Below are 17,019 nucleotides of genomic sequence, written 5' to 3'. Positions count from 1 at the left end.
GTTTAGGGGAAAGATAATTAAACACAAAGTAGAATAAAAAACAACGTACCGATGGTGGGAACCGAACCCACGACCTCCGAATATCATTTATTTCGTTATAGTGACATTGGAATAACGTGATGATCTCATCATGACAAGAACTACAATGCTTTTCTTTTTTGACAACTTCCAATGATGCAACTCGACCAATCAGATTTTCCAGTTACGCCTACACCGGGTCTTCCGCCGAGGTGGGGTCCCCAACGCTATCGCGTTGGTGCAGTAGGCTGAGAGGCGCCCCGCTGAGTTAACGCTCACTAGTGGACGTTGCTTTGAGTGCAACGCGGGCGCGCGGCTTTCGAGCTGCGCGACAAAATGGCCGATGTTTACTGAACCACAGCGCAGAGGGTAATCGCGCTTTCGAAATCGTAAATACCGACACGACTTTACTAATGGTCACCTAAAAATCTCTAATTGTAACTATGTGCCCAACTGTATAAACAAGTTAGCTATTAGAATTTAGTTCGCCATCCTACTACGTTACGTGATTCGTCTCTTCTATGACGTCTACCAACGCAGGTATTATTTCCCCGTAAAGATCACCTTTTACCTCAAAAAGCATGCTCAAAAAAAAAAAAAAAAGACAGTGGCTGGCTTAAAACATGTCTGCACCCCGTGATTGATTTATTCGATTGATCCGGGACTGCATACGAATATTTACCGAACACGATTCATGGCACGGTGATGATGACGCAGTACTTTTGAGTAGCGCTTTTTTTGTGTGTGAAAAGCGGACATGCATGGAGAGACCGCCTCCGGGCCACGCCTCGGTGTCGGGACACCCGTGATCGCAGCAATGTCTAAATGCGGGCTGAAAATATACTGAGAAGCCTTACAGTGCTTCGCAAATGATCCATCGTCCTTGTGCCTCAACGATGGTCGTGGGTACCTCACGATAAAAAAGGTGGATACTGAACCACCTAGGGCTACCTTTAATGCTAAAGCGCGCTAACCCAGAAAGAAGAACCAAGCTTTTAAAATGGGGGAAAAGTCAGAAAGTCACAAAAGTCAAAATATTATAAAATACTGCCATTTTAATTATAAGGAATCACACAAGGAGCATGATACAGGTGGTCAGGGACAAGTATTGTATCGGTGAATAGTTCGTGGCGAGGTCAACATCTCCGGTTGAGGAAGCGCGGGTGGGTTAAAAATAGAAACTGCATGCATCCGGAGGAGGCGGCTAGGCGGTAGGATCGTATTAGCGCGAAGCATTTCTTAAACATTAAAAAAAAAAGTATTTTTTCTTACATGAAAAAAAAAAAAAACTCAGAGGTGTGAACCGTGAGGCGACCAACTTTTTCCCATTTTTAAAATTTGGCCATGGACAGTGACCTGCGATAGCATAGCGCGACCGACGGTAAGATACCGTGATCCGCGCTACCGCGCTCTTCAAGTGCGCGCGCACCGATGCGGCAGGCGTGCACGACGAACGTCAACATGTGGCGCCAACAGGCGTCCACACAGCGATCTGCGCATGCGCCGTGGCGCCCTCGGAAGCGGATCGCGCACTTTAACGCTCCAATGCCACTGGAGCTTCCGCCGCGTTGCACACCACGGCTGGAACCGAGCCGGGCGTGTTGCGAGATGCACACTCCGTAGAGACTCACCGACAACGGGACGGCCGGTGAATGTCCTCGCAGCGAGGGTGTAGAAGGGAAGCGAATCCCAGACCAGCACTGCCCTGCTCAGAACACCTTGGACGCACAGCACGACCAGGCGCAGCTGAAAGAGGAGCGAAAAGAAAGAGAAATAGAAGAAAGAACGTACGTATGGCTGAAGCTCTTGAGGCCGATGAATTGTTGTAAAAGAATAAAATAGTGAGTGCCCGCACATTTAAGCGAAAAAAACAAAATACCTCTCGCGCCTGCCAAACACTCTGAGATTCCTCAAAGTTCCCGTTAAGAATGCACAATGACCCTCAAGGACAAACAAAAAGCAAATGGCAGTTTTTTGGTGTCATCCGATAATGAGATTAAGAAAGTTGGGGTCAGAGGGAGGCCCCGCCATAAGGGTATGACGCGAAAGCGTCCCTTCAAAGGACTAGGGTACTCTTTGTATATGAGCTGACACAGGACACTATCCTTTATTTCTATATATGTCTTATTCATCACAAGGCGAACAAACGCCTGCCTTTAACCCCGTCGATCGAACGAGCCCCGAAGGCCCTAGGGTACCGTGTCGCACTCGACGTCAAAGGGTCACAAGACTGAGTTCTCATTTAATTGCTCAATTTTATTTTCAACGCACTTAATTTAAACTAAATTCTTACATGTCATAATGACGTTTGAGCCGCGTTGAGTTAACTCCCGTTTTAATTAATTTTGTTCTGCAGCTCCCCGTATGACGTCATAACCATCTCGACCAATCCAGTTTTTTTTTTTTTTTTTGACATGCCACCCACGACGCCGGGCTCTAAGCGCCAGTGTCTGCAGCCGAAAAAGAAGGTATATACAGGCTTTCGAATGTTTATAAAGTCAGTTCCGCGTTTCGTTACAGTCATCCTATCTGTAACGCCAATGCGGAGAGCCAGCTCAGCGTGCGCAGTGGCAAGTGTACTACGTCCTTCGGGGCCACCTGCGCAGGCGCAAAACGGTTCTCCCGGAAGCGGACTGCGCGCTACAGCTCACTTGTGACGGCGATCAGAGGCGAGATTTCGCCAAAGCGCGCCAACTGCTCTCCCGAGCGCGCGTCATCTGCTACACTGTTGCCTTCACAATGACACACACGCATTACCGCACTGCCTGTTTATTTATTTATTTAAAATGCTGAACAAGCCCCGAGGACAATAGGTAAGGGAGCCAGAAATATAACGCCAAATTATAAACTGCATAAAAATAAACCGCAATATTTAAGGTAAGAAAAAAAATATGGTTAGCACAAGGCGATATTTAGAAGCGAAATATAACAATATAAATATATACCCTTTCAGTCCTGTATTTCCGGCACGTTTCCTAGCATTTGTTATTACTGCTCCGGTTCTTACAACATGTACGGTCAATGTTATACTTCGCATATGGCACATACGCCTCATTGTTACTTTTTCTACAGCAGGCTCTGCTGAATGCGAGAAGAAGCGCTCTCCACCAAAATGTATCTTCCACTCCCGACCACCGAAAGCTCTACTCGCCACCCACACTCACCCAGCAGGAGGCCAACTTCCCTCCTCTAAATATCTCTACCCACCGTCAACCCAAGCAATCCCAGCCACATTCATTTTCAACAAGCGAATATACAGAGATGCGATGACAAGTAGATAAATGTAAAAGCGAAGCGCTCTGAAGTGCTGCTAACGCACGATTTGCAGCACCACGTCGCACGATTGTCGGCACGTGCGTTTTGTTTCTTTTTTTTTTATTCTACCGTATTTCCGAAGCCCGCGTATGCCAAATAGAATTAGGATTAAAACAAAAATGGTCAGAGAAGAAATTATATAGTCAGCACAGGAGAAGTAGCTTTTCGTCGGCTAAGCTAAATTACTACTAAAAAGGAACAGTTTAGGGGAAGGCGAGCCAAGTCAAGTCTGGCTACGGCTGAAGAGGAGAGCTAGGCTGGGTGCTTCCCACTTGCACGCTAGCGACCGTACTGAACCTATACATGCCGAGATTATATGAGATAACGTTGCCCCGCGGAGACTATAGACGCGGAGAAAAAAATGTGCGGGATGCGGGTTTGCAACTGATTATTCATATGCGATTAGGCGAAGCACCGGGTCAGCGAAAAGTGTATACAGGCATGGGAATACCTTCTGCTCCTCTTCCGTCGTAGCAATCTTCGGCGGAATGGAGACGTCTTTTTTTTTTTTCCATGCGAATCGTATCAGGCAAACATTTACTTCGCAAAGATTTACTTTACTTCGATCGTGGCACAATCCGTGCCCCGAAGTAAAGGAGAACGAGAAAAAAAAAAGTTCTCGACTGGGCCGAATTGACATGGCCATGCATTCATGGGTGGAATAAGGTGCTGATCCATTCTCTTCATGTTTTTCTCACCCGGCCCGCTACATTATTTGAGAGAGAAAGCATGGATGCTGTTTTATGAACTGCTGATATCTCTGGAGCTACGTAAACTCGACCGATTATTTTTATTTTTTCGGGAGGATAGGCAACGACGTATATCTTAGTACTGCTGTGCCCACGCAAGCCACCCGGATTCCGCTCAGCTGAACGTCAAGCTTCTCCTGCTAACGGCCTCTTTTCAAGTCACGGTGCTCACCCGCAAGCCAGCGGCGCATTGCAAGGAAGCATCGGCGAACATCGTGGTAAAACGCCCGCAAAATCCCAGACAACCTGGCTGGCGCCGGTACCCCTAGTGACTATCAAATTCGCGTCGCGGCAGACTTGAATCACGCTCACTGATTGGACCCCTCGGCCCGCCGTCACGTGCTGTCTCCGGATTGGGCAATTTGAGTGGCACGCCGCTGGAGCCCGAGAACTTTAAGGGGGGACATGGGTCGACCCATGTCCCCCCTTAAAGTTCTCGGGCTCCAGCGGCGTGCCACTGGAGCCCGCAAAGTTGCTGTAACTACTCAGCAAATTTACGTAGAAGAAAACTAACAACATATTTGAAACCAGCACAAGAATTTACATAAACCCTGCAAATTTCATACTGACAGGACAAATATTAAGAAAATTTTGCTCAGCATAATTTTCTTAATATTTGTCCTGTCAGTATGAAATTTGCAGGGTTTATGTAAATTCTTGTGCTGGTTTCAAATATGTTGTTAGTTTTCTTCTACGTAAATTTGCTGAGTAGTTACAGCAACTTTGCTGTTCCAGACTTGCGGGAAGCTTGTAAAGATATCTACTGAAGGGAAATTGCTAAAATGCACATGGATCTGTTCCTGAATGTCTAAGGAACACAATAAAACAAGTTTTGTGCTCCTGCCTTACTACAAGCCAAAGTTATAAAAGTTTTAAGTTTCAGCTTCACAAGTGCAACCACCCCCTTTCTACATCTTCTTATGTTTAAAAATTTTTCATGCAGTTGAGACCTTGTATAATAGCTTTATTGTGTTCCTTTAACACTCACGAGCCAGTAAAAAAAAATCATTACAATCTAACGTGTAGGAGAGCCACAGTGCCACCCGCAAAATAGAAGGGTAGGCAAAATTTTCATTTTGAGAAAAATGGAAAAAAACGAATTGCAATGTCAAACACTAATTTAATCAAACAAAAACTGTAGAAATGCAGGCCACTGTGGCCTAGAAGGCTCCTGGACAGTAATCTGCATTGGGTTTGCCCTTCTGCTTTCGTTTTGCTGCAGTCTGAAAAGCTGCAGAGGAAGCACGCTTCCTCTCTGCTCTCAGACATTCACTGGTGCAATGCACACGTTTACAATTTAAAATGGCTATAAACCTCCAGGAATGTAGTCTCTTTGCTTTCCAACGTCCAAGTGTCGCCCCTTTCATTTTGATTTGCAGTTGCAGCACATTCAGTTGTCACTTTTTCGTTTTTTTTTTCGTGTTTTTTTTTTCTCTATAACGTACGTCGTTTTGCTACGTCCTCGCATCAAGACCGCGGTGAGGAACGTTTATTGCGGAAAATAAATGTAATTTGGAGCTGTTTGCTGCTTCCCAGTGCTCTGCATTGCACTGGAAGCAAGTGAATTCCCTAAGGACTATGAACGAGGTCCGATCGGCGCAAACGCGCGGCGAGCTCTACGAAGACGACGTGTCCCGCAGTTTACGCATTGGAGAATAAGTTTGACGGCGATTCCTTATCCCCGTTCACTTTTTTAAATGCCAATATCGCCGCCGTATGTTTTACGCTTCGCCAATCTCGGCAAACTGTTTAGATCTGACGATCGTGAACTCTGCATCGCCAAGCGGACTGTCCTCCGCGCTGCCGTCATCGTTACGAACACAATCCGTCTACCGCTTCGTTGCTGGAGTTGGCGCGAGTTCAAGCTTTTCCTGTTTTGAGCTTATCTTTCTGCTCATCTGCGGCCTGCGTTATCACTGTCGCGGCGGGTGCAACCGCTGGCAGTAGCAGTCCACCGTGCTGGGGAACACGCTAGGCCTACTTCAGGCTCGTACACACGATCATTCGGCGCACGATTTCCGTCGGCCTGAGCGCGCACAGCCGGGGCAGGGCATCACTTGAGATGATTATCCAACAATTTTTTTCACTTTTTTCACAAATTCTTGCCATGAACGCACCTCGCGGTTCGGAACCAAGCGCGGCCGGCGTCACGTCTCCGCCGTCTCCCCGCGGCTCGGGCGCGCTGAGCAGACGCCGTCAGCCAGCTCCACCAATGCGGGGACGCCTTATCGTCACGTGCACCCCGAAAGCCAATGGGATTGCAAATGCCACGTTTTCTTTTTTGCTATTTTTTATGCGACCAATGGGCGAATGTAAACAGCAGAGGCGGCAATTTGAAGACGAAAGGCGGCTCTTTCGAATGAGACCAAGATGGCTACGGTGCCGCGCACAAAATGAAAGCTACGCCTCGCGGAAAATGGTTGTTTCGGGGGTCGTTTTCGGCCCAAATTTGGGCGACATCGATTATATAAATTGGCATTGCGACTAAAATACCAACCCTAAAGATGAAAAACTTAGCAGATAGGTAGATAAAGAGCTGCTGATTTCGCAAATCACATTTTCTAAAAAGTTATTTTTTCGCGATTTTTTGGTCCGCAAGACCCGTGTCCCCCCAGTGCAGTGCCGCTCGCAAGGAGGGGACGCATTGTAGTCTCGCTGTAGCCTTCCGGCACCCGTGCCGATCTTGCACTCGCCCTTTAAATAGTGCATAAAGACGCTTTTGTTTATTTCATCGACGCTGACTGGGTTTCATCGCTACCGCCAAGGGCAGCTCTCGTTCACGAAACGGGCGAAGTGAACTACGGGCCATACCCTTCGGCACAAAGTACCACTGCCTTTATGTGTCTCGGTGAACACCCTTTCGGCGCCGATTTAAGCTCCGCCTTTTAGTATACCACGCGGCCGCATTAATCCACTTAATCACAAATCTCCCAATTTGTGCCTCTATTCTCTCACACATACTTATTTGTAAACAGTCGTAAGCTACACCACATTACATCAAAGACTACATATAAACCCCCCTCTAACCAAGCCGTGGGAATGTGCCTGCGTGGACAAGGGGTAGCCCGTCTGATTCGGCCTTCAAGGGTCCGGGATAGGCTTCATTCAGATTTCACCCTGAAGTTTTATTCAAAGGAAAATAAAAACTTAGTTGGCAAGCGCTGCCAACTCAACCATGTCACGTGGTCTCGTGGCCGGCAGTCACACAATTCTGCCGAGCAACCAGTGCTCTGCCATGTCCTCAGCCAACTAAACAACTAAACACTTCGCGGTTATTCGCACGCAACGGCGACAAAGGTCACGTCGATAGACGCACAGTTTTCTGAAGAACGGGGCATTTAAAACTATTGCGTTTAAAAAAGATAGACATCGCCGGATGTGACGACCACCGGATGTGACGTCACGATGGCGTCACATCCGGTCATGACGTCACGTCCGGTCATGGCCGATCATCAACCTCATCATCACTGTCACTAACCACCACTATCATTACCGGTCACTATCTACCACTGACTAAAATTCTTCAGTGACAGCTTTAAAGTTAAACAGAACCCCGCGGAATGCCGCGAAGAAGCGTGAGACTTCTCGCGGACACACGGGCGGACGGACGGACAGTGATGAGCCTATAAATGATTTCGGCTTAAAATACAGCCATGACCATGATTCGAACCTGGGTTACTGCGGCCACGAAGCAACGCATCCGAGGGAAAGTAATCATCATCATCAGCCTGACTATACCCACTGCAGGGCGAAGGCCTCTCCCATATTTCTCCACTGCGCCACCTTAAAACTGTGCCGATGCGTGCAGCGATTTGCCCTACTTCGATCTTTGCCGACTCACGAAGGAAGTGGCGAAATTATTGGGGGGAAAAACGCAGAACCGAAGGTTGCAATCACCTGTGGTTGCGGGGCCTTCCTATTTGCGCCCATTAACAAAATGGCACCGCAGGATTAGGGCTGCCCGGTTGGGAAGGATGCAACTCTACAAGCATGATTAGCGGGAGTGCTGCGATATGGCGCTTTAGCGGTCTACTGAAGCCCATCGCGGCTTAGCTTCGATGTTCGCTGTAAAATGATCTGAAATGCTACTAAAAAAAAAAAAAAAAAACAAGGCAATATAGTGCCTGTTTGTAGAATCTTCCACCGTAAAAAAACAACAACAACCAAGCCTTAAAAATGTCAGTGCCATGTTGTTAATGGCCGCAAATAGGAAGGCCCCGCAACCACAGGTGGTTGCAATCTTTGGTTCTGCTTTTTTTTTTTTCAATAATTTCGCCACTTCCTGCGCGAGTCTGCAAATATCGAAGTAGGGCAAATCGCTACACGCATCGGCACAGTTTTGAGGTGGCGCATTACCTTCCCTCAAAATGACGCGTCCAATCTGTGGGAGCATTTCGTGACTCGACCGAGTGAATGGAAACACACTCACAACAAACCAGCAAGCTAACAAGGCTGATCATTCGCCAGAGTGTGCAAACGCCGCGAAGCGCCTGGCCACTTGGAGTAGCGAAAGCTATCGGCTAGTTTGGCCGACGTACAGACGTCCAAATCTTTAACTAGCTTGCGCGAGGGCCGTGTTTTATGCTCCCCAGCACCTTATAGGGCGAGTGAAACTTGCGGAACGGCCACGCTTTAGGGAAGAACTTGGCCAGCCTTTGCTTAGGCTGGCTCATGGTGTTTAGCGTCCCAAAGCGATTCATGCTATGAGAGACGCCGCAGTGGAGGGCTCCGGAAATTGTGACCATCTAGGGTTCCTTAACGTGCACTGACATCGCACAGCACACGGGCGCCTTGCTTTTCGCCTCCATCGAAAAGCGGCCGCCGCGGCCTGGATGCGATCCCGCATCTATGGGTAAAGCATGTCCTGCACCCTAACCACAGAGCCACCGCGGCGGGGCAGCCTTTGCTTAGACTTGATCCTTTCGCAGGTTAGCACCTTATACCGCGCAGGATCGCAGAAAAGACAGCCGTCGAGCACGCTATAGCTAAAGATTTGGCCGGCTGTACTTCTTTTCGTAACTCGGGGGAACTTCTACGCATCCTACGTGATCATCAGAAGCCCTCGTCTATGAGCCTTTCCCACATTTCAGATGCCGAGTCATCCCTGTGGCGCTCATTGTGCAAAGCTTGGTGAGCTTTTGTCTGGCAAAGAAAACACGACTCTCACATCAAATCGCCATGGACACCTTACTCCAACTGTTTTTCTTTACTTTTGTCTGCCTCACCACAGAATATGTGTGTACTAGTAGCCTGTGGATGGGAGAACTACTGCGTATATGAGAACCCTTTCCACAGACAAACAACATCGGGAGCAGAACGACGCGCAGAAAAATACGATTTCAAACGTCGTGCTGTCAACCATGGCGATCAAGCCACTCCCGGCGGCCAGCGTCGTTCGCTATCGCGGCTGCGGTTTCAAATTCGACACCGAGACAGTCGGGTCTTGGCGCCTGTTGTGTGGCCTTGGTTCCCACGGGAGAACAACACACCACAGGGCCTCAAGGCGTCCTTCTAAGCGTCAAGGAGCGCCTGAAGGATACTGAGCCGGTTGAGTTTTCGCAAGCCTACATGTCGCGCAGAGTGCATCTAAGAGGAGGATCTCTCTACTTCCTCCAGCAGTTCCATGGTAATAAATATGGGGGCCGTTTCTACGTAACATCTACACTTGAGTAAAAAGGCCGTAAAAAATGGGCAAGCTAGTCGACGTTTACTCTGCAAAAAAAAAAAAACGCAAAAAAAAGGAAACAACACGAAACAAGAAAACACTGAGGCACTTACAAGTCAAAGCTGTAACACCGGCTGAACGGAGACCGCCGCCGAGAATCAGACTATACAAACGGAATCATTAGGTCGTTCGTTCTGTTCTCTGTTTTAAGAGTTCCTCACTACACAATCACCAGCAAAGGTATTCAATTTTTCAACCAGATATGTACGTATATGTATGGGGTTTCCAGACCACTTTCGTATCCGTCACCGTGAAATGGAAAAGCGAGCCGGCCGTAGCCTAAACATGCGTGTCTAAAAGTGCGGTATAAGACTCCGACAAGGGGAGGGCAAGCGGAGGAATGGCACTGCACTGCCAAAGAAAAAAAAAAGAAAAAAGAAAAAGAATGTTCTCGAAAGTGGTGGGAAAAAACACGCGTCGTTCGCCCACAGCGATGAGCTCTCCAGTGAGTCCGCGGATAAGCCACGGGTGGAGCTGTTCCTGCAGGTGCACCACAGTCACCGGCTTGCAATCCGAACTCGGCGCGTCCGTTGTGCTGAGCTATTAACCAGCCTTTTCCAAGCCCTAGTGTCCTTTGCCCAGCAACAGGCTTTCTCGGGGACAGCTAGCACGCACGGACCGACTCGATAGAGCCAAGCTTGCTGCACCGCGGCGTGTAACAGTACACATCTTGTGATAACTGTTTACTTGTTTGCAAGTGCTCACATGCAGTGTGTATACTTAGTTCTCTATACGTGCCTGCATTCGGCATCGGATAAGCACGTCTGGCGGCTCGCAAAGCCAGCCACGTCTCGACGGTCATCACGGATGGGTAACACGTGTTGTCCTCACTTTCGACCCCGCCAATCAGTGCGAGAGAGAATGTCTGGTGCCGAATATGCATCCCTACCGTCGTCACGGAAATAGACCCAGACTGCGAAGCGTAAACTCGTCTTCGTGTTATTAGCCCGCAGCAGCAATCGTATACGTCGTGTCTCTGATAACAGCGCGACCAGAAAGAAACAATTAGGAAGATCCGCCGATACAGAGCAAACGAAAGCAATGCCTATCACAGCTAGGTTGGCAGAATGTGTCTTCGAAGCCACGTATAGAGCGCCCTTTCGGATGAAGCCGTTCGCGAAGATGTAATCACGCATCAGAAGGCAGGAAAACAAAGAACGCAATCGATCCCCTGAAACTATATATCCAACGGAAATGACATAGCCCCTTCCAGGCGCCTGCGTATAATGCACATCGAGCTGAATCCGCTGGCGTAGACCGTCTCGAATAACGTGTACGGGTATTACAGTCTTTGTCAAAAGTTTAGAATCCAGGGGCTTTGTTTCGGGGATCACGCCGTGTGGCTCGTAACACATTATCAATGTTCCAGATCTCCTGAGGGCAAGATTTCTTTCTTTTTTTTTGTTATTCCTTTCGAACAGGAAGGACTTCCATGAATGCTAAATGCGTGACAGTGCAAAGGCTTAAAAAAAGTACCCCCTTCCCCCCCCCCCCCCCCCCCCGGGGCTGTTCACAAAGACTGTACACATCACGAATTTTATCACGCCAGCGTCATCGCGAAAAATTATGGTTGTTGCAGTTGTTATCAGTGAGTGTTCAATTTCTCAGTGGCGCAGTGGTTACGGCGCTCGACTACTGTTCCCAAGGTTGCGGGATCGAATCCCGGCCTCGGCGGCAGCTTTTCAATGGAGGCGAAAAGCAAGACGCCCGTGTGCTGTGCGATGTCAGTGCACGTTAAAGAACCCCAGGTGGTCGAAATTTACGGAGTCATCCACTACGGCGTCTCTCATAGCCTGAGTCGCTTTGGGACGTTAAACACCACAAACCAAACCAACCAAACCAATTTCGCTTGAAAATGCGATACGACAGCGGCGACTGCTATGACAACCGACCGCGGTACATTTGCGACAGCAAATTCATTATGTAAAATATATTAACTTTCAACCGAAGGGAGGTTGTGATATGAACTTGGCTTCTATTTCGCTGCCGCTGAGTAGCGTGCTTACAATTCAACGCAGTGAGCTATTAATAACTGACTATACAGATTGGATGAACGCACAAGCTTCTGCGCACACTCAATAGGGCGGATGCGAAAGGAAAATTATCGTTGTTAGATGCGTTCCATGCGTGAAAAAAAAAAAAAAAAAAAATTCGAAGCTACAGCAGAAACTTGAATTTTCTGAAAGAACGGGCGCAGTCTATAAATTTTTCATTGCTAAAGTCACGGCTTCTCGCGTCCCACTTTAGACCAGCAGTGGCGCTTGTCTCATGTAAGGTCGGCGTGAAGAGGGCGACAGGCATCATGCATCCGTCGCACAAAGAGCACGCGTACGCAACGGGATCGGCGAGATCGACCAATTTCTCTCACCGTTGGCTTCTCCATAACCGCTGTTCGTGACGCAACAGTAGCGCTTACACACGAAGGTGGCGCCCGCATCGCATTCAGCCTCATTACGTCGCCATATATGCGAACCGTTTTAAATGTAGCTAGCCGAAAAGTACCTCTAGCACACAACATCCGCGGCATCGGGGCATGCAATTTTGCACGCAAAATAGCGTAGCACACTCTGGTGGCGCTGCACATGTGAGCGCACACCCCATGTTTTTTTTTGCGTGGAGAGGACGGTAAGTGACCTCAAAACGGTGGCAACTCGCCCTCCTCGGTAAAGACTGGAGGGAAGATTTTAAGGCGAAAAATGCGTCTTTTGCTGTAAGAAAGGCGTCAGCGCAGGTAGAGAGAGCCACAGAATCAGTTTTTGCCACCGGTAACTATTGGGCGGACCTTCTCTCAGTGTCCTTTTGGACGCTTCGAGATCAATCACAGGCAACCATGTTTTCTACAATAAGATCCCCTAGCCGCTAATGGATACGGTTGACGCTGCAGGCCACCGATACCATGGGCTGCGGAGAGATAAGTCTTAACTTCGCTGGTATATAGTATAGCATGCACAGGTGCGAGCCAAAAAGGGACTGAATATACCGGAGCGATGAGGTCACGCCACGCGCAGTTGCGGCTCGCGAACTCATTACACCGACCAGGCGGGCACCGTTCCCATGTTTTTAGCACCACGAATGGTCCACAGGGAGCAACCTTTGTAAAGCTTTCCCACGTGGCACTGCGCACGTGGTCTTTCATTACGGCTCGATTGCCGGAAAGAACGGCAAACAGGCAATAACTTCGTGCAACGCGGCAACAGTCTGCCGACCTTCCCCTAGAATGAGAAGTGCACGAGCATGGCATATGGCACTTTTGTTACCAGAGTGTTTGTCAACAACAGCGTCGCGCGCTCTCATGTACTGCCGCTTCGAAGACGTACCAGCCACTTACGCCGCTCTGGTTCAGCCTGCACATGACACTGAGAAGAGATAGAGTGGGGCAGCTCACGGTGAGGAAGACGGCGTAGTAGACGGCCACGGTGGGGAAGAGGAAGAAGAGGACGCCGAAGAGCAGCGTTCCCACGAACATCTGGTCCACGTCGTAGCGGTGTGAATCGACGCGCCTCCGCAGCGGATTCCACTTGCGGCCCCGGAAGAGGCGCCACAGGGCGGCCAGGGCGCGCGCCCATCCCTGGTACAGGCGGCAGGCGTAGCCGTAGAAGCAGTACATGTGCACCGTGGCCAGCGCCAGCAGGTCCGAGGCGAGCGCCAGGTGCAGCGTCAGGCTGCCGGGCCACAGGGTGAACAGGGCGCCCACCCACGGGTCCACCACGCCCACGTACGCTGCCGATGACGATTGGCCGTTGCAGTGACCACGAGGGCTCGAATAGAGCCACGGTTAAACTGAACACTATACTGTCTCTACAGACTACGAACAAATTAACACGCACAAATGTGGACGAGAAGAGACATGCGCCCTGACTCGCTGTTTGTGCGAGCTCATTACGAAGAAATGTAACGCTATAAACACTTGTCACACTAGACTGGTCTCATGTGCTAACGCGATAAATGGTTAAAACAAGGGGCGAAGACACCCTTTCCCAAGCATTTCCCCCTGTAGGAGCGAACTGACCTTTCATATAAACGCGCACTTGTTACCGACTGTGTGCTTGAGAGTGCTTGTACACTGACAATATTAATTAAATTACTGTACAGCTGATGACAATCCAACAAAAAGCTTCTTATACTGCCAACATGTTCGGCATCAAATCAATTCGGCCGCAAATCAACTGCACAAATGCCAGGCGAATCTCAGTTTATTCTAATCGAACGGTAAAGACGAAGGCCTCCATACGCTGATTACGAAGGTACAGCGCTTAATCAACATTTTCGACAATGACTTAAACATTCATAAGCATACATCACTACGAATACAACGTTGCAGAGAGGAAAACGTGGCGGTTTTCTGTCGCGATGTTGCGTAACGACGGCGAAAGGGAAGGAGGCGAACTCACTCTTCCAGAGGCTGATGTGGTAGAGGAAGAATCGGCCCAGCGCGTTGTTCAGCGCAGCGTTCAGCTTGAGCCCGGCGGGAGCGCCCATCAGCCACTGGACGAGCGCCTGCAGGTGCTGCACCACAGTCTGCACAGCAATCAGGGTGTGTTCCCGGCGTCAGCGACGACCCCCGATTGATGTCTCCTAGTTAAGTGTGCACTACAGTGAGGCCAGCTCCATCAAATTTTGCCGTAGTCGGGAAGCAGCGTCCGCAATCATGTGACCAGTGTTCACGCGATCCGTCGCAGACACCGATAGATACTTTCACTGGTCACAACGAATTCACTGGCCATAACTATCGAGAAACAACTGCGCAAAATTCTCAAAGTGAAAGCATAAATTGCGAAAGCGTAAAGCGAAACTAATTTCTTTTCAACACCCGCGTCGACACCCCGTTTCAATTGCCATTAATATTTGTGTGCCATCAGCAAAGCAGCGTTCGGCTTCTATCATGATATGAAGAACTCGTTCGCAGACAAAACGCGCATTCACTGCCGAGAAAAGCGCTTTTCTCGTCCCCTGATTGAAACTTGCAAAGTCAAGGACAAAAGTGGATCCGTGCTCTGCTCACAGCTTGGAAGTGAACGACGGTGTAGCGTGTAAGCCTAAGACAGGAGGCCTCAAAGTTTTTTTTGCCTCAAGCATTCCCAACAGCCACCAATATATGCCAAGGAACCCCCCTGCCCCTTCCCTACCAAGCGGTCACAATCAGTCGATTCTGCTTGTGCATATACCGCTCCTGGTTTCTCTTTTAGTTATTTTGTCAGGAAAGTTTTTCTGGAGTTTGGTAGCCAGTTATTTATTAAACGCCCACTTCTAAATTCAATGACATGCGGACGCTTTGCTTTCTTGGCTTAGCTCCAGCGGGAATTTGAAAAGTACAGTGCTAGCTCGCGGAACTCGGGAAAGCAGCCCGCGGAACCCAACCTGAGAACCACTGGCCTAAGAGATGCGCGTTTATAAAATAGGCGTTGACGTGATCACATCTTTCCTGCAAACATGTCCGGCGGCGGCGACACTTTCACTTCATTCCATGACCTCTTGCAGCCTATACAGAAGTTCGTTTTCAATTAAGGTAGTCTCAATTAAGGTAGTTGTAGTCTATACGTGCGTATATAGACTACAACTTTAAATCGTCCCTCAGCGTCCCTTCAGAGGAGTGGTCCGCACCGACCTCAGTCCACTCGAGGGAGGCCCATGGCACCTCCTCCGAGAAGCCGTTGTCCCAGTGCACGGCCCAGGCGAGGCAGGCGCCGAGAATACAGTCCAGTAGGACGCTGCACATCCGGTTCCTGCAGCTGCGGCACACATAGGAAAAGAATGCCCGAGTTGAACCGCCAATTGGTCAAATGCTTTAAGCGATCATCCAACCTGGAGTCGATTAGTAATTGGGGAGTAGTTGTAGTTACTCTTTGCCACTCACCCGAGCGCCGCCATGCGGCTACACAGAAACGCTATACAGCTCTCACACAAACCCGGCAGTTAAAGAACAATCAAATGCTTAATTGGCTGCTTTCTTAAATACAACAGGTAGCACTTTATTTTGGAAGCACAGGGCTGCGGTTGCGCCGCCTCTATTCTGCGCGTTATCCCGCTGTTGTGTGCGCATGACGCCAATCATTTTGCTCAAGTGCATTTCTGGCACCGCGTGACCACGTGACCGCGGAGAACCAGTCCGAGGCGCGACCTGGGGGGCGGCGGAGAGAAAAACAGATGTGGTACCTTCCCAGTTCGGCGGTTTCTATGGGCCCAACATTGTGGGCCCCCAAATTGTCGCACTCGACTGAGACCGAGTATGCGTGATATATGGCACAGAACTGCTAGTCACAACTTCCGTCAGCTATTGGTCGGGAGTCGAACCATCAACCAACGCACCCTCTACGGGAGCATCAAACTATAGGTGCCTATGGGTGTCTATGGGAAGCCGCTATATGCGCGGTCGCATTGTCGCACGCGACAGGCTCCATTTGGGGGTAATTGTTTACGGCGAACGTGAAACATCCTCCGCAACCTGAAAAGCGTTGTTCATATCATGCATCTCCGGAACTCGGGTGTATCCCCAACGCTCTTGTAGTTTTCACAGTTCCTTGGTTACAAGGAAAGCGGCAGAGAAATTTGTCATTCCATAAGTGACGCTGTAGGGGATAACCGTGCCTACACATAGGCACCACCATCACAGCAACACGCTAGGAAGTAGAAGAGTTACAGCACAATAAACTATATATATATATATATATATATATATATATATATATATATATATATATATATATATATATATATATATTGTCACGCACTTCCCGCGGTCCTTATTGAAGGAAGATGAGGTTTGGCGGAATAAGGAGAAGAGGACGAGGAAGCTGGATCTGTCCGCTAATCTCCAGCGTATCCTACCATCTGTGTAAATAAACGTCGTAACAAGTGTGGTGGAGTTTGCTGGGTACAGATCACCACGGAACCTCTCCTACTTCGCCGGAGCAGAAGAATTGCTGGGCTACCCCCCCTTCGGACGGAGATGGCGCAAGCAGATGGTTCAACGCAGCACACGCCAGCAGCTCATCCGACCACCGCACAGCCTTATCGGGAACCCCGGCACTTCTATGGCAAGCCCGGGGAAGACGTGGATGACTGGCTCACCCACTACAATCGGGTGAGCAAATACAACCGCGGGAAGTGCGTGACAATATATATATATATATATATATATATATATATATATATATATATATATATATATATATATATATATATATATATATATATATATATATACCGGGTGTC

At 48.9% G+C, this 17,019-nt stretch overlaps 1 protein-coding gene across 1 annotated transcript in view; it reads right to left on the bottom strand.

Annotated features, from left to right (window-relative positions):
- Window positions 1-17,019, bottom strand: part of PIG-Q (phosphatidylinositol glycan anchor biosynthesis class Q) — a 38,139-nt gene that overhangs the window by 4,263 nt on the left and 16,857 nt on the right. Inside the window, exons 3-6 of the mRNA XM_084604330.1 lie at window positions 15,413-15,536; window positions 14,199-14,325; window positions 13,193-13,527; window positions 1,650-1,764 (exon numbers count right to left, since the gene is read on the bottom strand). Of these exons, the coding sequence (XP_084460456.1) occupies window positions 1,650-1,764; window positions 13,193-13,527; window positions 14,199-14,325; window positions 15,413-15,536 (701 nt within the window). The remainder of the gene's footprint in view (window positions 1-1,649; window positions 1,765-13,192; window positions 13,528-14,198; window positions 14,326-15,412; window positions 15,537-17,019) is intronic.

Source organism: Amblyomma maculatum, chromosome 5, assembly GCF_055883805.1.
Source record: "Amblyomma maculatum isolate TAMU_Amacu chromosome 5, ASM5588380v1, whole genome shotgun sequence".
NCBI classification, from domain to species: Eukaryota; Metazoa; Arthropoda; class Arachnida; order Ixodida; family Ixodidae; genus Amblyomma; species Amblyomma maculatum.
The sequence above is the reverse complement of the archived record's forward strand: the minus strand, read 5'-3'. Positions and strand labels throughout refer to the sequence as shown.